The sequence below is a fragment of the Lithobates pipiens genome, unplaced genomic scaffold, assembly GCF_037356315.1.
Source record: "Lithobates pipiens isolate NorthernLeopardFrog02 unplaced genomic scaffold, aLitPip1_a1.2 Scaffold_13, whole genome shotgun sequence".
Classification (NCBI taxonomy): domain Eukaryota; kingdom Metazoa; phylum Chordata; class Amphibia; order Anura; family Ranidae; genus Lithobates; species Lithobates pipiens.
In genome coordinates, this window is record NW_027507718.1 from 114335447 (window position 1) to 114360137 (window position 24691).

Sequence of the window (24691 nt, forward strand, 5' to 3'; positions counted from 1 at the left end):
CCCTGAGGAAGTTGATGAGTTTCATCATTATGTCCATGATTTCTGCAAACTGGTCTGATAGAATGGCACACAGGACAGTCTGGTTAATAATGCAGTGGTAAGAAATAAGGTCAGGGTTGTCCTATTTCAGTCATGCCACAGCTCCTCTCTCCTTTCCTACCATGGCAGGGGCTTTCTGTGGTAAGCGAGACCACTTTTTTTAGATCTATTTTCCTCTTTCTCAGAATCTTCCTAATGGCCTCATATGTCATGCCCTGTGTGTGTGTGTGTGTGTGTGTGTGTGTCTCAAGTGGTGTTACACCTAACAGGTCCTCAGAGTTTTTTTTTGTTTCTTCGTGAAAAAATCTTACACCAAAAGCTGGGCATTATCAGTTATATCTGATTCATCAGTGGCTAAAGAATTGCATACTGCACTCTGAATACCTGCATCAAGTTATCCCAATACATCCTCTGTTAATATATTCATCTTTTTCATCGATGCTAAGTGGGATCTGGTTGATTTTTTTTTTTTTTTCTCTACACAGCTCATCTTTTTGTTTACCCTGAAGTAAAGTTTCAGCAACAGCATTCAAACACTCTTTTACAAATGTACCATCGGTAAATGGTCTTTTGTGTTGCCCCAAAATCCATGCTATTTTAAGTGCACATTCATTTGCACGTTGCTGGGCTGTAAATGAATGTGAGAGGACTTTGGTGGATCTGTCATACTGGGCTTTCAGTTCCATTATTTTACGCGCCTTCACCTTGGAATGCTGTGGATATGTTTGCGCAAACGAACTGTTTTGTTTCGTAGTGACACTACACATTGCTACTTTTTATTAATACCACGGTTTTGCAACAAATGTGACAAATTGGTTTTAAACTTCCCATAGGAAGAATGAACATATATTGGTCTGTCCATTCATTTTTGAAGACTCGGTTTTCTGCGTCTAACTTCCTTATCTTGGCACAAGCCATGCTCTGTCTCTTTTGCTACGTTTTCCTCCACACACTTTGGTAATACTCTGTAAATGTCTCCATTAGTGTTCCCCCTTACTTCAGTTTCCCCTTTTAGAGTAATGCATTACGTTGGGTGCCCCATCAGGCTACCCCCAAAAATCAGTTGCCATAGTCGGAGTACTCCCTTATATCAGGTATTCTTGTCAGAGTACCCACTTAAATCATGTTTCTGCAATGGAAGGCCCTCTTGCAGCTGGTGTCTCCCATCAGTGTGCCCCCTTATATAAGGTGACCCCTTACATAGGGTGTCCTCATCAGAGAGCTTCCTTACATTAGGTGTCACCATAAGTGTGCCTCCTTACATCAGGTGTGCCCATCAGAGTGCACTTTTTAAATTAGTTATGTTGATCAGAGTGCCCCTTTACAGCAGGTGTCCCCCTGCGCAGTGCCCCTTTGCAGCAGGTGCCCCCCTGCGCAGTGCCCCTTTGCAGCAGGTGTCCCCCTGCGCAGTGCCCCTTTGCAGCAGGTGTCCCCCTGCGCAGTGCCCCTTTGCAGCAGGTGTCCCCCTGCGCAGTGCCCCTTTGCAGCAGGTGTCCCCCTGCGCAGTGCCCCTTTGCAGCAGGTGCCCCCCTGCGCAGTGCCCCTTTGCAGCAGGTGTCCCCCTGCGCAGTGCTCCTTTTTTGCAGCAGGTGTCCCCCTGCGCAGTGCTCCTTTTTTGCAGCAGGTGCCCGATCACATCAGGTGTGCCCATCAGAGTTGTCAGGGCTGGGCTCAGCCCTTCCTTCTCTGAGCTAGCCGCTCAGCTGCAGGCTAATTGCCAGCTCCTTTCTCTCCACAGTGACTAAGCTGTTGATCTGCTCGTCAGTCCTGCCTACTTAAAGTTGTCCAGCTCACTTAATCTCTGCCTTCGCCTTTGGTCACATCTCTGAGACTTTTCTCCTGCGTTCCTGTTGAAGACTTGCTCGGTTGACGTCCCTTCTCTAGCTCTCTGACATTGGCATTGGCTGACTACCCAATCTGGTTACTGAACTCTGGCTATATATTAACTATGCTTACTCTGTTTACATTATTATTATTATTATTATTATATAATAATAAGTGTGCTTAACTGTACTTCTGTCTCTGTCTGATTCATGGTTTCTGACGAGTGCACTGTAAATTTAGGTATCCTCATCATGGTGTCCCTTACATCAGAGTTCCCCTTAACATAAAATGTGCCCATCAGTGTTGCTCATAAAATATGCCCATCAGAGTGCCCCTTAACATAAAATAAGGGTCACGCTGATGGGTATATTTTTAATGTGCACACCAATGGGCATATTTTGTTAATGGGCAAATTTTATGTTAAGGGGCACTCTGATGGGCACAACAAAATATGCCTATGTAATCTTTTGCCAAGGCGTTGCCTTGTATAAGAGCATTTTGCAGCAGGAAGTAATTCATATCCTTCTTTAAAGAGCTATGGGGGCCACAGGTATCTTACATTTGATCACACTGAGGCTTGTAGCTCTTAAAGAGAGCAAACATTTAAGTTACAGTAGCTACAAAAGGCTCTGTTTTTTTTTATGTATCATAGTGATTGAAAGGGAAATCTATTAAACAGGCACTAAAGTGACCCAGTGTGTATACACTGCTCAAATGGCCCCACTATGAAATAATAGCTTATGACAAATATAACTAACGTAGTGACTTAAGTAAAGTAAAAATAAATAACAGTAATACCTTTTTTTTTTTTTTTTTTTTTTTTTTTTTTTTATTCCTTAATAGGTAAAAGCCTCCTTGCAGAAACAAGTTGTGGTAATAGGACTTGATGGATCTGGAAAAACAAGTGTCCTGAATTCTATAGCAGCTAATAAAGGGAAGTTTGTCACAACACCTACAGCCGGTGTTAATGCATTGTGTGTCCACAATGGAACCTCTAAAATGGAATTTTTGGAAAGTAAGTCTTTTTGATTTGTTGAGCTATCATAATGGCAACTATTCAGATTTCTTCCTCTTAGGCACCTTTTACACACGTGGACCATTTGTCAATTTTTCATCCATCCGTTGATGGATGAAAAACGGACATCAATGCATCACTATGGAAAAATGGATGATCATCCATTTACATCCGCTTCTGTCAACATTTTGTTTTTTGGAACTGATCAAAGCCCTTTTTTCTTTTCGTAAAAAAAAAAAAAAAAATGCAAACTGTTTGTTTTTGCATGAAAAAATTGCTCCAGGACTCAAGTGGTTTAGCTGGATGATGTAAAAAACTGTAAAGACATATGACAAACTGACGCAAACTTTATCTGTATTTCTTTGAAAAAAATGTGACTAAACTGATCAAACGAACGGTCCGCATGTATGAAAGAGTACTGTTAAAGAGAAACTGTCACTACTTCTATAAAGATAAATATAAGTATACTCATATAAGAATATGTTAATCTGCACGTGTTTCCCCCATTCTTTGCTCTGTTGAGCTGCAAAACAGACCTTCTAATTCACCTCCCACTTCTTGGCAGTGACGGGAATAATATTGCAGTTTAGACGCATGTTGCTGCTCCCCAACCTTAGCTCGGACATCAGCCAGCATCCTGGCAGGGGTCAGGGAGGCCTCACACAACATGTCTGCAAATTGATAGAGGCTTCCCTAGCCTTTTTAAGGCTGCTGTTCTGCAGACTCAGTAACACTGTGCCCCTCGTGCTGTTGCTTTTTGAATTACTATCAAACACAAAGGACACTGGTGATGTACCCCTTTCCTCCACCTGTTCCCTCCCCTTTCCACCTATCCATTTATGGAGTGGGCACTCCCGCTTTAAACCCATATTTTAGATTATAGCCTGCACATAGTGGTAATTCATATGTGTATCATCACATTGTGTGTAAGTTAATATGGGTTATTCTGAATCATGTTAATGATGGATGGAATCCGTGAAATCCTAGTGGGTCAGTCAGTCTTACTGGTGTATTTGTTTCTTTAAGACTATACTCACAGTTCATGTCCACAACAAAGGCTTAAGGCTCCTTTCACATAAGCGCATCTCCAAACTCTCACGATTTCCAGTGCGACTTTGATGTGACTTTTGGTGCGAATTTGATTCAATTTTACATTCTATGGATCAAAGTTGCACCACCAGAATAGTGCAGGCCCCTATTCAAATTTGCTGCGACTTTAAGTTGCAGTTTTTTTTTAATGGGTGCTATTGAAAAGAATAATGTGCAACTTGTCATTCGTCTTTGATGTCTAAAGTCACTTGAGAAATGGTGAATGGTGCCTTAAGAGCCTATGGAGAATTTGTATCCCATATCACGTTTTAATCCCATCAACTACATCTTCACCAGGTAATGAAGTTCAGTAAACTGTAGTTTGCCTTCATTGAGCAATGTTGCTATTTCACCAACAGTTGGAGGAAGCGAACATCTTCGTCCCTACTGGAAAATGTACCTCTCTAGAGCATTTGCAGTCATTTTTGTTGTGGACTCTGCAGATCATGGCCGTCTTCCACTTGCTAAAAGACACCTACATCAACTGATTCAACAAGATGCATTAATTCCATTAATGGTTCTTGCTAATAAACAGGTATGGTTTTCTTTCTTTTTTTTTTCTTTCTTTATTTGCATGTGTTTTAATGCAATACCCCACAGTTAGATCAACAATGCATTAAAGCGCTAGTAAACCGCTGGGAAAAAAAACCCTGCAAGACAATGACATAATGTGCTAGCTACCCCCCCCCCCCCAGCAGCGCCGGGTCACCGATGGGAGGGGGGGGGGTGGTTTGTTATGGTGCCAACATGTTTACCAGCCAAGAACCAATCCCCGCCCCCATGCAGGATTGGGAGGATTAATTTTGCCTACAGGCAAGCCTTATTCTAGGCTTACCTGTAGATAAAAATCCCCAAGCGGGGTACACAACCGCTTTAACCTGATCTTCATTACATAGTTGTAGCACAAAGCTTGAGATCCTCAAATTCTGTTTTAAATACATCGAGCCCCAGTCCCATGTTTATGTATGTTTGTTTTTGTTTTTTTCTGTGGCGTTTAGAAAAGCGAACATTGCTAAACCTTTTAGTATATTAAGAACAGTACAATGTGCTAAACTTCCCTTTTGACTGAAACTTTTAAGGAAAAAAACAATGCTCTTGGTTTCCATGCTCTTTATTAGTTATGTTTAGAAGTAGCTTCCTTTGCTCCCACTGTAGGATGATATCACTGGAGAGTCCACTATGGTGGTGCAGAGAGAGAGGGTTTCGGAAAATTAAACCAAATGAGCGTGTGTGGATTTCTCCACAGCTTATTCCAGGCTTTTTCAACCTGGGGGAAACGCCTAAAATTTACAGATCCTAGGGAACTGCTGCAAAAATGTATGCCTACAATTCACAGTTTATTAGTGTGATCCATCCCATGTAGAGGAGCTTCTCCAACCCAGTCTGCAGGAGGGCCAACATATAAATTTGGAGAAGGCTGAGAGCAATTGAAGGTACTTTTTAGAGTTAAGAATACATGCTTGAATTTAAAAAAAAAAAAAGAAAAAAAAAATAAACAGACTTTAGTATTGCTAGAACTCTTGGAGTGTTAGATTGCATCTTTCATTTGAAATTACCTAAATGGTAAAGTGCAGATCAATGAACCAAAATACAATTATTCAGGATGTTAAAGAGGAAGTAAACCCTGATGGGTTTACTTCCTCTTTTTTTCCCTGCAAAGGTAAAGCATAATGGACTACTATGCATCGCATAGTAGCTCATTATGTGTCACTTACCTGACACAGGAGCCAGCGAAGTCGCCGCTGATCCCTGTAGTCCGCCGCATCCATGTTGCTTGTGGCGTCTCGCAGCTCCGACGAATCACAGCGGCGCAACCGCGATGACGTCACTCCCGCGCATGCGCACGGGAGTCGCGCCTCGCAGCTCCGCCGCTGTCATACGGCGAAGCCGCGATGACGTCACTCCCGCGCATGGGCACGGGAGTCGACAAATTTGGCAAATCCATTCTTGGATTTGCCGCATTTAGTGCGCCTGCGCCATTTTCGGGCAAATATCTCCTAAACCATATAGGTTTAGGAGATATTGCTTGGACCTACAGGTAAGCCTTAATCTAGGCTTACCTATAGGTCCAAGTTGTTTGGAAGGGTTTACTTCCTCTTTAATGCACCCAGAACTAAATGCATTATAATTTAAGCAATGCTTTTTTTGGAAAATTTTAATGCAACTCTGTTATTTAAAACAAAATAATCTGCTGTCCGGTATAAAGTTCAGGTACTTAATGATGCCTGCAAGTAGCTGCGACAGCTTCCACATCTCTGCATATCTGTTGATATGCTAGGCCATGCTGATGGGCCTAGCACCAGCCCTTCCTGGTAGATAATTTTTTCTTTTAAAGTATAACTAAAGGCAAAACTTTTTTAGGTTCTGGATAGAGAGGAGATAGATTAGAACATCTGTTAGTTTTTATTGCTGTCTGTGTCCCCCTTGGAGAGATTCACCCTCTCTATTTGTCCTGTTTACCAAAATCATTGAAAGTTAAAGGAAAAGATAATCCCAAATTTTAGATTTTCCCCAGAAAAGTAATCTGAGGGGAAATCTTTCAATGGGGACACTAGTGCTGGTGACCCGGAGATTCCCTTAATTTGCTGGGATTTCCTTTCAATTACTGTTTGGCTATGGGACAGGAAGTGAAGGGAAATACCCTACACCTCAAAGGTGAGGTAAATGTAAAACAAACCTCTGCAGCTTGGTATTGCTTGTTGTAGCAAAAAGATGCAGTTCAGGAAAGATCTACTGGCCCACAATCCAATTGAATAACTTCGGTTGTAGGGACTATTTTTTGGGATAGTTGTTTGGCATTTGTGTTCAAGTAGCCTGGAAGATAGAAGAGGAACTGTTTTGGGTTCCGCCTTGGTGGTGTATGTATGATGTTGCAGCTCTATTGATATATGAACGGTACTCATTTGAAATCATGGGGTACCACTTGTCATGCGGCTTTGCAGTCCCAAGTCGCACTAGTGGAACCCGAACCGAAAGAAGGAACTGTGCTTCTTTAGAAATGGGAAGTACATCTTTGACTTCTCAGATGTAGTGTTGGCTTCCTTTACAGCCTGGTTGAACTAGAAAAAGGTTGAAGTCCAAGCTCTTCTGAGGTATCCTGAGATGGCCCACTATTAACCAGATGTCTAGGAGGGATACTTGCTCATGGTGAGAGGATTCTCTGGAGGAGTTTGAGCTAGTTGCTGCAATGGAACTGCTGTTGCTGGTTCCGCTATGTAACCTCTGCCCATCTTTTGAGTAGAACAGCTTACCTGTTAACCCTCTGACTCTGTCAGCTGCATAGACTCTAAACAGCTTTTGAAGACCAATTAGCTGGTAATGGGATGACCCCCGCATGCTCGGCATTTAGGGATTTGAGAGTTGTTGAATGTGAAGAACTATGTCTTTTCATGGATGAACCCTCACCGATTTGCATTGTATCCTGATCTGGATGGTTTTTCCCTGGTTGGGGCCTTCATAGGATTGTTCGTCGCCTTGATTTTCTCTTGGGCTTCTGGTGTACAAGGCTAAAATACATAAACGTACCAGCATAAGTGCTCCTCCTCCTCCTCCTCCTCCTCCTCCTCCTCCTCCTCTTCTTCCTCTTCTTCCTCTTCTTCCTCTTCTTCCTCTTCTTCCTCTTCTTCCTCTTCTTCCTCTTCTTCCTCTTCTTCCTCTTCTTCCTCCTCTTCCTCTTCTTCCTCCTCTTCCTCCTCTTCCTCCTCTTCCTCCTCTTCCTCCTCTTCCTCCTCTTCTTCCTCCTTTCCTTCTCTCCCTTCCTTCCCTTCCTCCTTTCCTCCCTTCCTTTCCCTCCCTCCCTCCCTCCCTCCTCCTTCCTTCCCTCCCTCCCTCCCTCCTCCTTCCTTCCCTCCCTTGCCATGCTGAAAGCCCCCAGTAATAAACAATGGAGAACATACATTGGAACATACAACCCTCTAAATTATTTTGACAAAGGGCAAACATTTTTACTTTTGCCCCTATTCAGGATAGCCGCCAAAACCTCAGGCCAGACCGCGCAATCACTTATGTGGTCTGCCCAGCCCACCAAGCCGGCTCTTGACATCCGCGCATTTGTAGAGCGGGCAGGAAGATGCTGAGGGACTCAGAAGCTGGTGTGAGATGCACACCACCCACTATAGCATCCAGGATTGAAGGTACAATATCACACGGAGGAGAAGGTGGTGGGGGAGGAAAAAGGCAAAAAATTGAGAGGAATGCAAGGAAATTAGAGTGAGAGAGAAGAGATGACAGGAGGGAGAAATGGAAGGGTAAGGCTAAGTGAAAAATAGATATAGCTGCTTTGTCTGCTGCGAGTATATAAATACAGATAGGAGCTCTTGGTTTAGAGACAACTACTGTCTCAAAAGACCCACAGAAGTGACTCCCTATATTGGCGCATTTAGTTGCCCAAGAATAGGGACTGCACCTGGGAAAGGCTTGAATCCAGCTGGAAGCTGCTGGCTACAGGGGTAAGGGACGCTCAACCACCATTCACTGACCATAAAGTGAGCTTGTCACAGGTATGCTGCCATGGATGGAGGCACCAGGAAAAAGTTTTGCCTACGTTTCTATTTTTTTTTTTTTTTTGTATTCTTTTTTTTTTTTTTTTTTTTTTTTTTTTTCTTACTTGTATTAGTCCCAGCTTTAAACAGTGTGTGTGTGTGTGTGTGTATAATTAATATATATATATATATATATATATATATATATATATATATATATATATATAATAATATGCCATACCCAGCCAATTCCTACCAATGACCACAGGGGATTGACCACAAAAAGGACTGTCAAACAAAAAACTCCAAACTAATTAAAAACTAGGGTATTCATTTCAGTGGCTCTTTTAAATCTGCTCATGTAGCCAAATAATTTGATTTTCCTTATAATCTTTCTGTGTAAAAATTACTCACTGACTTGTAAACCAAAAGGTGACACTCTACGGATTTATAGGCCCAATTCCAAATAGCCTGGGGGCTTCCCAAAGTGGTTAATATTGGCCCCCCAAGAGTCTATGGAATTTTCCAAAGGGTCAATTAAAATGGCTTGGGTTTAAAAAGGGAACAGTAAATGCCTGAGGGTAAATGGAAGGTCACTAAGAGATTTTTGAAGTTCCCACCAGTGTCTATTCCTGAGTGTGAGGTGGATAGCAGCAAGACTGTTACCCAGGGTTGGATAGTCAGCTGCCAGTGAGAGGCCCTGAGATGTCTTTGCCAGCTCTATGACAGAGGTTACTGGTCTTATGTGCTTTGAGTTGTGGGTCTGTGACCTTTACCCTGTGACCTTTACCCTTCAGGGAAAGATATGTTAGAGTTCACCTCCCCGAACTAGTGCATTTCCACCCTCCACCTAAAGTACACCCATAGTGGTGCCAAAGAATGGGTTGTTGTGCATTTACTAAGAATTCCAGTATTGTAAGAACCATAATGGCCGTTGCTTATACCAAATGAATGTGTTGCCAGTGTTTAAAAGAATATTATTGTTCATACTATGGGGTTATTTGAATTTATAGTATTTAACTTATTCTCCTGTAAGGCTTAATGTACACAGGACGTTAGACACTATATAGCCAACGTTTTGATGTCGGGGTTTTTTTTTTTTTTATAAATTTTGTTGTCTGATGTCTACTGTAACCAGTAATTATTTGTATACCTTTGTTATACTTCATTTGCAATAAAAACCTTTGTAAAAGAAAATGTTTTATTATTAAAATATAAAAGTTGTGTTTTAGATAATAAATCTTTAACCACTTCTCAGCCTGTCCTATAGCAGAATGAAGGCCGGACGGTGGTTCAGTTATCCTGACTGGGCGTCATATGGCATGCATTGTGTCAATCAGTGGTGTGCTGTGTCAGTCTGACACACCACTACACCTATCTCGGTAAAGAGCCTCCGATGGAGGCTCTTTGCCATGTCCTCAGCCATTTCCATTTACAGCTGAATAACGATGGAAACAGGAAGAGCCATTGATCGGCTTTTCCTCACTCGCGTCTGACAGACGTGAGTAGAGGAGAGCCAATTGGCAGGTGTGCCTCCCCCTAGACCACCAGGGAAATGCCAATCAGTGCCCACTCACAATGCCTACCACTGCCAGTGCCACCAGGGATGCTTATCAGTGCCACCCATAAGTACCCATCTTTGCAGCCTTTCAGTGCTGCATATCCATGCCCATCATCGGTGCCTGTCAGTGTCCGCTCATTGGTGCCGCCTTATTTGTGCCCATCAGTGAAGGAGAAGACTTGCTTATTTACAACATTTTATAACTGAAACAAAAGCAAAACTTTTTTTTTTTTTTTTCATTTGTGGTCTTTTTTTTTTTTTTTTTTTTTAATTTGTTTAGCAAAAAATAAAAACCGCAGAGGTGATCAAATATCGCCAAAAGAAAGCTCTATTTGTGTGAACAAAATGATAAAAATTCTGTTGTGTGGGTACAGTGTAGCATGACCACGCAATTGTCATTTAAACAGCGACAGCACAGAAAACTGAAAATTGCCTTGGGCAGGAAGGTATATAAGTGCCTGGTATTGATGTAAATGTATATGTAAATAACTGTTTGTCTTAATGCCCCCCCCCCCCCACAATGCTATGATTTTGTTTGTTGGCGTCAATCAAAATTAATCTTATTTCATTCTTCCCAAAGGACCTAAAGAATGCATACCACATCACTGAGATTCATGAGGCTCTTGGGTTGACAGATATTGGTGAACAACGGAAGCTCTTTTTAATTGGGACTTATGCAACAAAAGATGAATCTGAGGTTTCTTCTGGGATTCTAGATGCCAAGGAGTTTCTTGCACAGCTTCTTTCCGAAAATTCTGCTAAAATATCCTAATTGCACTTGTTACAAGCACATGCCAAAGTAATGCAGAGTACATGCTGCAGTAATGCTGTGTACTTTGCGATTTTACTGTGTAAAATAGTTCTTACATTTATACTGTCTTAGTAATATATTTCTAAAGATCACATTTATTGCGTTTGCAACTTGCCTTTTTAGAAAGTGGTGAATATTGGCTACACAATACATATTTAGTTGAAAATTTAACACGCAGCTTTTTCAAGATTTTCATGATTTTGTTATTTTTTTTTTGTTGTTCAGCCTGAACAGAACTATGATGTTCAGGTTTTATATACTGGCATCTGTTAAGGAGAAGGTCAACATAACTGTGTAACATAATACATGTCATTGTATTATGCTTGGCCTTCATTTATCAAATGGATCTGAAGTTGACTGATGATTTTTTTTTTTTTTTTTTTTCTGTACTAAAGCCCCATTAACGCTAGTGAGTGTGCCATAGTGCTACAGTGTACAACATGTCATTCTCTCTGGTGCCCGTTCACATCATTTCAACATGCTGCAGTGCAATTTTTGAAAAGGTGCAGCTGCTTCCCTTGGTAAACATTGTGAGTTTTTGGCCTCATAGGCTTCAACAGGAGTACATGAAAAGTTTAAGAAATACACATGCACAAAAAAAATTAAGCATGAAAACGCATCAAAAAACTTGCTACATAAACACACTGACAAACAGATGATTTATACAGCAGCACTAGTGTGAACCTAGGCTAATGGTTATAGAAAAAGGGGGTATCTGATGCACTGGATTGAATAATACAGATTTTTCTGACACTTTCGATATGTTTGATTTATTGTATTCCTCTTCACTTCACACTTTTCTATTGAAATTAAAAAATATATATTGTCCAGTTTTAAATGTGCTAAATAAATAGAGAACATTTTGTGAAATACAGAGTTCTGTTGGTTTGTTAAAGTTCTACATTTGTTTTTGTAAATGGTTCCGGTCTATACAGTCTGCGTTGAGGGTTGTGCTCCCACAGGGCTGTCAAATGGGGAGCAGTGGCTGTATCAGTGCAGCCGCTGCTTCCCAAGTGACATGAATAGGACTGCTTGCACAGGAATGCAGGAAATGCTTGTGCATCCCCATGTGGACAAACACAGCCATTGCATGAGCATACACTGCAGTACACCCTTGTGAATGAGGCCGTGAAGTCACTGTTTCACCACATATAAAGAATTAAGGGGGCTTCCTGTGAAGGTAGAGATTGCCTTGCGTGCAAATGTAAGATTTATCTCATTACTCTACTGTAACCAAAACACTTCAGTGTGTCAGATACCTGGTTCCAAGCTCCTATCTGTGGGACCACCGGCCAGCAGCTATATGTCATTACTGTGTCTTGTAGAGGTTAAAAGCTCTCCTTTTCCCGCACAGTTCTGTTTGTTTGGAACAAGCAGTGCATGTTGAGGTCATGTGCACTTAGTTTTTTATGCACACTACAAATCCCACAGTTCATCTTGGGAGCAACCAATAGAGAGTGGATGTGCTTCTACTTACAGTGAGACCATAGAAAACAAATTCAGACCACAGCAGTGAAGAAAAAAAATTGGGCTGAGATTTATGGTTCGTACACACGACCGCACTTTCCGGCAGACTAGGTCCGAAGGGATTAGTCCATTGGACAACCCAATCGTGTGTGGGCTAGTCCGATTGTTTTTGGGGGGAAAAAAATCAGACGAACCTAGAAATTAGAACATGTTTCAAATCTATCCGACGGACTAAAATTGGGAAACCGTTCGTCTATGTGCTGGTCCGAAGGACCAAATGCAACGCAAGGGAAGCTATTGGCTATTGAACTTCCTTGTTTAGTCCCATTTACGTCATCACCTTCAAACTGAACAGACTTAGTCCGTTCGTGTGTGGCCAAGTCCATTCTTTGGGAAAGTCTGTCGGAACTCCGCCAAAAGTCCATCGGGAAGACCGTTGGACCTAGTCTGCCAGAAAGTCCGGTCATGTGTATGCGGCATTAGTGTCACTTCAAGATTTCTGACTTTTCCTAATACTTGTGGGTTCATTTACTAGCCAGTAGGGATGAGCTCAAGCGTGTTCGCATTGAACATGTGCTGAGCCCGCCAGGAAGTCAGCGCGGCGCTAATCACAGGCAGTGAGACATTGCCTGATCTCTGCAGCCGCACATCGGGGCAATGTCTCACTGCCTGTGATTAGCGCAGCACTGCGCCGACTTCCTGGCAGACTCTGCATGTGTTCAATGTGAACACACTTGAGCTCATCCCTACTAGCCAGGATAACTTTTTTTTTTTTTTTCTCAGGAGGTAGCCAATGGCCACCCTGTATTTATCTTATGACGTGATAAAGAGATTAAAAACTTCCATCATCCAGGGTTCTAATCGGCACGTGGTTCCAAGGGGTCACTTCAGCTGTGCTAGGTGCTACAGCTTTATCATTCCATGTATAGAAACCTCCTCCTGTGAAGGTGTAATATCTCAAGAAATGTATTTCTACAAAATCTTTATTTTTTATTAAATATTTCCATGCAAAAATATGCAATTTTTTACATATATTTGTATAATTAATCTTCAGCCATTCTACGTTGCTTTATTGCTGCTTTTACATGTACATATTGTATATGACTAGGATCTGAATAGACCTATTTCCAGTTTAGATTATATTACTGGTTAAATATAGCTTTAGTTACATAAATATTTTTTTCAAATAAAGTATTAAATTCAAGACTGGACATTTTTAAATATATTACATTTGTATATACAACATAGATGAGTATAAGCCTAATGCACAAACAGTACGTAATATAATAATTTTTCTTTCAAATAATCTTGAGCTCTGTAGAAAAAATATTCGAGATAAACACGTTGTATAAAATGTGCATTCACAGTGCCTCCTTAGTCCATGACTGATCCACATTCTGACGGTAAACCCTCCGATCTTTTCCATTTAGCTAATCGATTTTTGAACCATTTCTAGGGGGGGAAAAAAAAAGCATAATTACTCATTGCAATTTGGATACTCTCTTCGTAACACCCCGAGTTAATTAATAATTGCTGTTTATAATCTAGCATATCCACTAAACAGCAGTCCTCTCATGCTGTGGCAATAGATAATATTCCCTGCACATCTCATGCCTGTGGGAGATGAGTCGGTCTGTAGTATATAATTCCGTGTTTATTACACTTGTTTATCTGGAGAACGCATCCTTTGCTTGCACCAATAAAATCTGCATTTTTAGCAGCATGGGGGGCCTTTTGAGTAAATAAAATTGCACAAAAAAGTTAGATGGACAAAACTTTGTAATAATTGGAGTCATGTCTATTTTATTTATAAGTTGTTTTTCCACAGTTGGTAATTGATATGTCCTATTCCACAATGCTGCACATGCTGTGTGTTGCGGTGCCTTGTGTTAACACGGTCATGTTTAATTTTCTTTGCATTGAGGTGCACTGCCACCTTATTCCAAATGAACTGGCTGTAATAAAGCAGCGCATCTTAACGCACGGTAATGCTTTACATTATTAAAAATGCACAGTGATCAGAGAAACTGAGAAGCTGCCACTCCAGACCTACTCAGAAAATGCTAGTTGCCTGGCAGTTGTACTGATCCTCTGACTTCAGTACGTGAGATGCTGAGCTGGCACTTACAGACCACAGCTGAACTACCATTCCATCTATAACTACAGTATTCTGAATAAAGTTATTTCAATCTTTAGGCCAGATATGTCCTGCTTTGTCCCTAAAAGTCTCTCTGCAGATACTCTAATGCGCGTACACACGATCGTAATTTTGGTCGGAAAAAGCTCTGATGGTTTTCCCGACGGAATTCTGACAGGCTTTCGCTCAAGCTGTCTTGCATACGCATGATCACACCAAATTTCGACCGTCAAGAACACGGTGACGTACAACACGTACGATGGGACTAGAAAAAGGAAGTTCAATAGCCAGTTGCCAATCGCCTCCATCTAGTAGTTGAATCTGAGCATGCGTGAGTTTTTGCACGTCTGAGTTGCATACATGCGAACGCATTTTCGGATAGGAACTTTTTCCGACTGAAAAATTGAGAACATGCATTTCGGCCAGCAAAAGTCTGATGGAGCATACACATGATCGCATTTTCCGACCAAAAGCGTTCTTTTGATGGCCGAATTTCCGATCGTGTGTATGCGGCATAAGGGTCTTATGCACACAGGGCATTCTTACTGCCCCTTTTAGCAGTGTCAGACCTTTTTTTTTTTTTTTTTTTTTTTTTTTTTTTTTTTTTGTTTCAGCTTCATGTTGTTTATGGGTCCATGCACACATAAGATTTTAGGACCTGTAAGTGGCATAGGCATTTTGAAGCTGTAAAAAAAAAAAACCCAGGACCAGGGCATTCTGGAGCAGCAGTGTTAAGCTGTAAAAACTGCTGAGAACACTGTATACAGCCATAAGCAGCGTCAAGTGTTCTAAAGCTGTAATAATTGGATTTGGGAGTGGATAATAGAGGGCAGAGAAACGCGCATTAACGCCAAAGAAAAAGGCTTCTAAAAGTGTTTTTTTTTTTCTGGCGTAGGTACTGGCTTTGCAGCTCGGTTTATTTCAATGCCCCGTGTGCATGAGGCCTAATTATTAACACTCTAGTTACTCTGTTCTAAAACTCATGGTTTTGCATAATGAAATTATTCAAGCCTACAAACATCTCATGGAAGCATTGCTCATGAAGGTGGTTGTACAAATTGAGGACCATTGAGTCTCTCGTTTTTTGTTGTTTGTTTTAGTATAGATTTGTCTGTCCCCAGCATGTTTCTACCTACTGTTGACTGACACACTACCATTGCTTAACATTTATTCCAAGCATCAACTACTCTTTTAGTAAAATAACACTTTTAAATGTTTGTTTTTAACTTTCCTATTACTAGTTTGGGTTATGTCTTCTTCTTCTGTGTTCTTGATCTGCTGGCCTCCTGAACCTTATTTACCCTCTTCCGGTTTTTAAGGGTTTTAACCAATTCTCCCCTTTCCCTTCTTTCTAGTCTATACGGTACATATTATATTCCTGAAGTCTCCGCTGATATGTTTTACCCCTCAGACCTTTCACAATTTTTGTTGTCTGTCTATAGACTCGTTCTTATCAATATGATTTTTAGGTGAGGTCTCCAGAACTAGACACAGTATTCTAAATGAGGTCTAACTAAAGATTTATATATGGGAAATTGGTGCTTCTTTCCTTCTGGTGATGCATCCTAGAATTCTATTTGCTTTTCTCAATGCTTGATCACACTATTTGCTCATTTTGCAATCATCTGAAATAAGTACCTTCGATTCTTCTGTAGTTCTGGCCAACACTGTATCCCTGATATTGTACTCTATCTAGGGGTGCATTATTTTTTAGAAACTTTGAACTATAGTTTGCACTGCTTTGACCAATTTGAGCCCATTGTCCTACCATGAGGCAAGCTAAAAGTCCCCAAGCTAATTATAAAAAAATTATTTGAAATAGGAAAGGAAACTGCCACAGAGAAATTATGGGGACTGTCGCTGTTGACCTTCCCTTCTAAAAAAAATACTAGTTATTTGGACGTCGTGTTACTCTAGTAACATCAGGGCTCAGTCTATTCTATTATACTCACTTTGAATTGATCAGCACACTTGTCCTGAAAACCATTCAAACAGCAGGATACCCAGACAACCAGCAAGTTTTCTTTTAAAGTTCCCATACTTTTTGTAAAAGATTTACCCAGTCTACACAGACAAAATGAGGGTTATTTACTAAAGAAAAATCAACTTTGCACTACAAGTGCAATCGCTGTAGATCCGAGGGGGGCGTGCAAGGAAAAAAAACAAAACATAATTTTAGCTTTCACATGATTGGATGATAAAATCCACTTATCTACAGCGCCTGCTTACCCAAATGCACTTTCAGTGCAAAGTGGATTTGCCTTTAGTGAATCAACCCCAATGGGTGGGAATTGTGCTACTATTGGACAGTTAGTGCAGAACACTGTATGTGCTTTGCTGTGTATTGACCATGTGTTGAAACGTATAACGTCTTCTGTTCTCAATAAGCTCTTTGCAGGCATACTTAAAATACATATTCTGAGTCCCTTAATTTCACCACTTGCCAACCGGCTCACACACACACGCAAAGCAATCGCGGGTACGAAAGACAGAAAGGGATTTGTGTATATAAATCTCTGTTCTGACAAGGGGAAAGAGACACATCTGCTGTTTGTAGTAATTACGAACAACGATATGTCTCCTCCCTCAGTCAGTCCCATCCCCCCTCAATAAGAAACACATTTAACCCCTTGATCTCCCCCTAGTGTTAACCCCTTCCCTGCCAATGACATTAAACAGTATTCAGTGCATTTCTATAGCTCTGATCGCTGTATAAATGTCAATGGTCCCAAAAATGTGTTTTTGATCTGTCTACTGCAATGTACTGCTAAAAATCACAGATCACCGCCATTACTGGTAAATAATAATAAAAATGCCATAAATCTTTCCTATAGTTTGTAGATGCTATAATTTTTGAGCAAACCAATCAATATACGCTTATTGCAAGATTTTTTTTTTCTTTTTTACCAAAAATATGTAGAATACATATTGGCCTAAAGTGATGAAGACTTTTTTGCGGGTATTTATTATAGCAAAAAGTAAAAAATATTGTTTTTCAAAATTGTCGCTTTTTTTATTTATAGAGCAAAAAATAAAACCCGCAGAGGTGATCAAATACCACCAAAAGAAAGCTCTATTTGTGAGGAAGAAAGACATCAATTTTGTTTGGGTACAACATCGCACGACCGCACAATTGCCAGTTAAAGTGACGCAGTGCCAAATCACAAAAAATGGCCTGTTCATTAAGGGGGGAAATCTTCCGGTCTGTAAGTGGTTAAGCTATATATTTTTTTTTATTGTAGCATTGAGTTTAAAGTCCTACTTAGCATTTATCAACAAATGATAACTGTATTTAGTAACTAGTGCATTTTCAGTCACACATTTGATTGCTTTTGTAATTATTTATTCCTGAAATTCGAAAAATGTTAGATTTGGACTAAATTTTATATATTTTGATATCCCAAGCCATATCAGAATTGCAACTTTATTTTTTGCAGTTAAGATTTCCAATTAAACTTCTGGGGAAAAATGGACTAAACTGCTCCCTAGGCTGTTTCTGGTAAATATCTGCTTCTGCTTTTGCCTTAGCTTGACAGTCAGTGCCTACAGGTCCCACCCTTCTATCTCCGTATCCCTGGTGCATTTTTTTTTTAAATACATTTTTAATTTGGGAGAAACAGCAGTACAAAGGTAGTAGAAATACAGGCAATCAGGATGTACCAATTGTAACAAGCAGTTAATCAATACAATAGTAGTAAGACCACTGAAGCTGGTAATGTCTAAGCCCTTGTACACACGGTCGGACATTCTGATGGAAAATGTCCGATCGGACCGTGTTGTCGGATAAGCCGACCGTGTGTGGGCTATAAAATTTTCCAACAACATGATCCGATTGGACTTTGTCTGATCGTTTGTAGAGAATTCCGATTGGACAAAGTGCCACGCATGCTCAGATCAAATTCCTGGACCAAACCTATTGGCTACTAGCCTGAGCGTAGTCCCGTCATAACAAAATAACATCATCACGTTCTGAACGATCGGATTTTCCGGCAACTTTGTCCGACCGTGTGTATGCAACACCAGTTTCAGACAAAATCCGACTGATTTGGTTGTCGGAATGTCCGACCGTGTGTACAAGGGCAGAGACCTACATGTCAATAACCTGAATCACAAGGCTTGAGCAAGTTATGTACTTTCAATCACTGTCAGCAGGCGACTACCGTTTCTACATTTATAAATGTTTGTTGTTGACCTAATCAATCCAAGGGAAAAAGAAAGTGGGGGAAGGGGGAGGGACTGCAGATGACAGAGGCATGGAGAAATTGTACCAGGGTTCTTCAAAAAGTTTCCACACTTTTTTTTGGGAGGAAACTTTGTGAAGACTCTTTGTAAAAGAGAGATGGAAGGGATATTAAGGAAAGAGAGAGGGACATATCGCTCTCTCTGCTTCAGCAAAATCAAAAAGTTTGATGCTTGGTGTTAGATGTAGTCCATTTTATGCTTGGGGCTCCTGGTGGGGCTTTTTTAACTGCCATATCGGGTAGGCTTGCTAGGAGCACCTTACCATTCAGCACAACTTTGCACTATTTGATGTCCTGGAATACTCACTTTTTTTAAGTGGTTGGTTTAGTTTGCCTTTGACTTCCATTTCAGGAATTCCAAATTTTGGAGGTTCGCAAATTCCTTAAAGTTCACCTGAACCATAACTGATTGGATTTTTGAGACATTCACATATATCAAATTGTAATATTTTTAAAGTAAAACAAATTTAGATTTGTCTTTAACATTTAAAATTAGCTGTTTCATATATCTATGGTGGTCCCATGTCCTATAGGGATTTTCAACCCAGATTAAACACTGCTGAGTTAAACCTGTATTATATTACCACACAGTTAACGGAGAAAATGCACATGCAGAAGACATTTTATAAATCAAAAGGGAGAGATATTGCAAGTCTCCACTAGAGGACGCCAGAATGTTATGCAATATTTAGCCCAGTGCAGTGTTTCTCAAACTTTTACCCTAACTCATGCAATTCAGTTTTCCCAGTTCTTTTCACAGAATAACAGCTGAAATAATTAAAATGGTTCTGTTTAGGGCATGACTACAGGAAAAAAAATATGCAGCAGAGACCATGTCAGTGATAAGGCCATGGAGCTCATGCAGCCTCCCCCATATTCCTGGGGTGTGTACACGTTTGACTTTCTGTACAAAAAAAACAAAACACCATCTATCTTTTCAACACATTTTGCCTTCAAGTAACAGTTGAGACTGTATTAGGCCTTATTTGCATTGCAAAATCAGCCATGTTGCGACAAGTACATTGCAAAAAAACGATGCCTGGGGACCTAGGTATGTGCGACAGCAATGGCCAGCATTGGCAGGTTGACAGCAGCCGCAGCTTTAAACCAGTATTCAGAAGTAATCACACAGATAGCAATTACCTGCAGTTAGGGACAGATGATTGCCCTTCAGCACAGTTTGCAGGCATTTACACATGTACCACTACAGTGGCTCCTGGAACCCAAAATGAAAGCTGCAGCGAGGGGCAAGGACCAGTGCATATGCAGCACACTCATAATTAAATTTTTTCGAGTGTGCCTTATATGCCCCAAGGTCCACAAATGGTTACAGTATTATAATGTGTCAGATGCAGAGATTTGCACCATATACAGAAACAGTAAAGCACAATTATTGGGTAGCAATGTAAAGCAAGAAGGGAGAGAGAAAGGTATCCTATCCAAAGCTTTGCAGAACTTTGGGTGGGATAAAGCCTCCATTCCAAGGCCCATTTTTCCCTGGTAGCCAAGTGAGATAAAAAAAATAGTACTGTTTAAAAAAAAAAGTGCTGTTTAAGAAACCTACAGTATAAGGCTACATTTGAAACAGCAATTTGCCTCAATGCGAATGGCAGCAGCAGTTCTGCTGATTCCTCCTGCTGTTTCTGATACCTCTGAGTATCTAGCTGTGGCTGACCACTCTGTGCACTTTAGTCAGGGCTGGTGCAAGGATTTTTGACACCCTAGGTGAAACCTCATTTTGCCGCCCCCATTGGATCCACCCCTTACTCCACCCCCTTTACCCTGCCCATGTGACAGAAGATGCCACTATACAGGAAACATCAGCTGTGCTTCCTCTAGTGCTGGCTCCAGTGCTATGCTGCACCTCCAATTACACTACCAGTCGGACTGAGTTAGTTACATGCTGCATCTTGCAGAGAATGCAAACCCTGAGGGAAACCAGCAGCCTGGGCGCCCCTAGGCAGAAGTGCGCCCTAGGCGGCTGCCTAGTTTGCCTAGTGGTAGCACCGACCCTGACTTTAGTGACAGGTTGCTGACAGCTTCATTGTTTTGTGGCTGTTCACACAGCCAGAGATTACCTGTGGTGATTGTTACTGGATGCACATAAAGTAGGGAATCTCTGGTTGTTCAAACAGCTGCAACTACCAGCAACTTGTCATTAAAGTGTATGGGATTGGCAGCCGCAGCTCATGGGTGTCAAAAACAGCAGCAGGAATCTGCAGATTCCTGCCACTGCCATTCACACTGGGGCAAATGCGGTGTGAATGTAGCCTTAGGGGACACTCTGTTAGCTCAAACCAGAAGACGTTTTGTCCGTTTTATATTATGCTTCCTGTACAAAACCCTGCCACATTGCTAAATAAAAGTGTGGGACAAACTTGTCTGGACTGTTCCTGGATGTCCCTGTCTTGTGCAAAGTTTACCACTGCAAATACCAGGTGAGCCTTCCCCCCTTACAACTTGATATTCAGATTCAGGCAGTGCCTATTGTTAAATAAAATGACGGGGGCTGTAAAACAGCTCACATTGGCAAAGCTGACCAGCAGATGCCACCATTGACTATAGTCCACCATGCCTGTTTAGAGAGAAAGCAACATGTGAACCTGTCTCTACACCAGCAGATACAGACCCCTTTTAAAGAGGCAGATAGCGGCTCAAGGTCCAATTTCTACACCTCAACCGCTGCTGCAGAATTTTTTGTGGAAATTATCTGTTGAGAATGATTAGACCTACTTGTAAAAGAGTCGCTGAACATGAGAAGTTACCAGAGAAACAGTAATCTGATGTGCTTTGTGATGAGTAAGCATGTTTGTGTGAAACGCGTCCACTGAGCACTTTTTGGATCGTTGTGTGTCATGTTCCTATGATTTCATGGATCTTCAATAAAATGCATTGATTTTAATTCCTGGGTGTGCCGCCACCCTTCTTTGTTTCAGTCTGATGTGCTAGCACCCATTTTAACAGGGGAGCCTCAAAAGAACTACTTTGACTTACAATCTCAGGATGCCAAGCAGTATCCTAAACCCAAAGGAAAAATCCTAGCTAGGCACAGGGTTACCTCGACTGGCTTGGTAGTGTGTGTTCAGTGTTCACATGGGAAAATTACCTTTGTCTGTTAAGATACAGCAGCACATTAACAACTTTCTAATCGCCCTATAGCACTTTTACGGCTACAGGGTGGCAGCTGTGGGCAGAATCACATATACGTGATTCTGTATTCCTGCCTGCAGGAGGGTGCATGGCACTGGTGGACCACTTCTGTTGTGATAATTCCATGTAAACAAGGCATATCTCAGTTCTGCTAGGGGGGTAACGATCCTGTTTCGCTGCAAAGCAGAGATTAGAATCAATCTCTTCCCCAAGTGAAAGCACCACACTGTACACAAAAACACAGACTAGGCACACAGTTAACCCTTTGCTCATCCCAGATGTTTAACTCTTTCCCATCCAGCATCATTAACCACTTACAGACCGGACCATTTTGCTGGTCAAAGACCAGACCACTTTTTGCGATTCGACACTGCTTCGCTTTAACTGACAATTGCGTGGTCATGCGACGTGGCTCCAAAACAAAATTGATGTCCTTTTTTTCCCACAAATAGAGCTTTCTTTTGGTGGTATTTGATCACCCCTGTGGTTTTTATTTTTTGCACTATAAACAAAAATAGAGCGACAATTTTGAAAAAAATGCATTATTTTTTTACTTTTTGTTATAATAAATATCCCCCAAAAATATATATAAAATTTTTTTTTCCCTCAGTTTAGGCCGATACGTATTCTTCTACATATTTTTGGTAAAAAAAATCGCAATAAGCGATTATTGATTGGTTTGCGCAAAAGTTATAGCGTTTACAAAATAGGGATAGTTTTATGGCATTTTTATTAATTATTTTTAATTATTTTTTTTTTTTACTAGTAATGGCACCGATTAGCGATTTTTATTGTGACTGCAGCGGACTCATCGGACATTTTTGACACATTTTTGGGACCATTGTCATTTATACAGTAATCACTGCTATATAAATGCAGTGATTCCTGTGTAAATGACACTGGCAGTGAATGGGGTTAACCAGGGTGTGGCAGTGTAGGGGTTAAGTGTTCCTAGGGGCGTGTTACTAACTGTGGGGGGGCTGGGCTTTCATTTAGTGAACACTGATCTCTGCTCCAATCACATGGAGCAGAGATCAGAGTCACTAGTTGCTAGGCAGAATGGGGAAATGCTGTTTACATGACATTTCCTCCATACAGCCGCCCCGTGAGACGATCGCGGGTATGCCCGCGGCGATCGAGTCCGCGGGACCCGCGACCGGACTCACGGGGTCCCGACCGGCACGTGAGCGCGCCGCCGACGGCGCGCTCGTGATGGCAGGGCGGCATTGAAGATTGGACGTACCTGTACGCCAATATGCCTGCCCGTGCCATTCTGCCGACGTACATCGGCGTGCGCCGGTCGGAAACTGGTTAAGCATACTTTTAGCACTGATCATTGAATTAGTGTCACTCATTCCCTAAAGCCTCAATTTGTGTCCAATAGTCTGCCGCAATATTGCAGTCCCACTATAAGTCGCTGATTGCAGCCATTACTAGTATTAAAAAAAAAATCCATAAATATATCCCATAGTTTGTAGATGTTCACGTAAACCAATCAATATACGCTTATTGGGATTTTTTTTTACCAAAAAGATGTAGCAGAATACATATTATGAAGAAATTGGATTTCTTTACATTTTTTTTTATTGGATATGTTCTATAGCAGAAAGTAAAAAAAATATTGTTTTGTTTTTTTACTAAATTGTCGTGGAGATCAAATACCACCAAAAGAAAGTTCTATTTGTGGGGAAAAAAATGACATCAACTTTATTTGAGTACAGTGTCTTACAACTGTGCAAATGTCAGTTAAAATAATAATAAGAGAAGAATTAGAAATCAATAGACAATAAAACAAACTTGTATCATAATAAAATCACTAGAATACAATAATCCAACAAAATTTAGAGCTTAGTGTCATTTTTTGATTTCTTCAAAAAATAAATGCCAACATGAAAACAGATTATTCAGATTGATTAACAACTCATTTTATAGATTTATTTTAATTATTATTATTATACAGGATTTATATAGCGCTGATAGGGCAGACATTACAATACAATTCAATACAGGGGGTATCAGAGGGCCCTGCTCGTTAGAGCTTACAATCTAGGAGGGAGGGTCAAGTTATACAAAAGGGTAATAGCTGTGGGGCATGAGCTAATGGAGAAAATTGTGCAGTTGTTAGATGGAGGCAGGATAGGCTTCTCTGAAGAGGAAAGTTTTCAGGGATCGCCTAAAAGTGGATAAATTTGGAGACGGATTGGGGTAGCAAATTCCAGAGGATGGGCGAGGCTCGGGAGAAGTCCAGGAGGCAGATATGGGAGGAGGTGATGAGGGAGCTAGAGAGCAGGAGGTCTTGGGAGGAACGAAGAGGGCGATTAGGTTGGTATTTTGAGACTAGGCTAGTGATGTAGCTGGGGGCTGAGTTTGTTAAGGGCATCAAATAAATACACTGGCTTGGCACATTTGACAATAAACTTTAAGTTTCCTTGAAATGTTGTATTTTATTAATTTTATTCTGTTGCAAGCTTGTTATATAGTAAGTTGATTTCTAAAAGTATGATTCCCATTGCTTAATAACAACGTGTTTGACATTATTTGAATTGTTAAGGGCATCGGATAAATTCACAGGCTTAGCACATTTGACCATGTTTAAAAAATAAAATAAAAAACATGAAAGTTTTGCTCTTTTCTAAGTGAAATCAAAATCTGACATTTGTGAAGAAATATGAACAGGCGACCCATATTTATTGGTTTGTTGTTAAGTTTGCAGAGGTACTAATCTGATCCTGGTACAGAACCAGACACTGTTTTTCTAACAGAGCCATTTCGACTCAGGAAAAGGAACAAACAGCTCAGTGTCAGTGCAGACACAGGCAACGCTTTGCATTACCCATTAACGGATCAGTTTCATTGGCCGCTAAATGAAAAGGGAC

General features: G+C 40.9%; 2 protein-coding genes across 5 annotated transcripts in view; one reads left to right on the top strand and one right to left on the bottom strand.

Moving 5' to 3' along the window:
* The window catches only part of ARL9 (ARF like GTPase 9), a 34363-nt gene extending 22673 nt beyond the window's left edge, over positions 1–11690 (top strand). For both annotated transcript variants that reach the window (XM_077475405.1, XM_077475406.1), the window contains exons 2-4: positions 2707–2878; positions 4327–4502; positions 10590–11690. In XM_077475405.1, the coding sequence (XP_077331531.1) occupies positions 2707–2878; positions 4327–4502; positions 10590–10781 (540 nt within the window). In that variant the 3' untranslated portion in view covers positions 10782–11690. The remainder of the gene's footprint in view (positions 1–2706; positions 2879–4326; positions 4503–10589) is intronic.
* A 1566-nt stretch (positions 11691–13256) lies between these two features.
* The window catches only part of HOPX (HOP homeobox), a 35124-nt gene continuing 23689 nt past the window's right edge, over positions 13257–24691 (bottom strand). For all 3 annotated transcript variants that reach the window (XM_077475408.1, XM_077475407.1, XM_077475409.1), the window contains exon 3: positions 13257–13739. In XM_077475408.1, the coding sequence (XP_077331534.1) occupies positions 13662–13739 (78 nt within the window). In that variant the 3' untranslated portion in view covers positions 13257–13661. The remainder of the gene's footprint in view (positions 13740–24691) is intronic.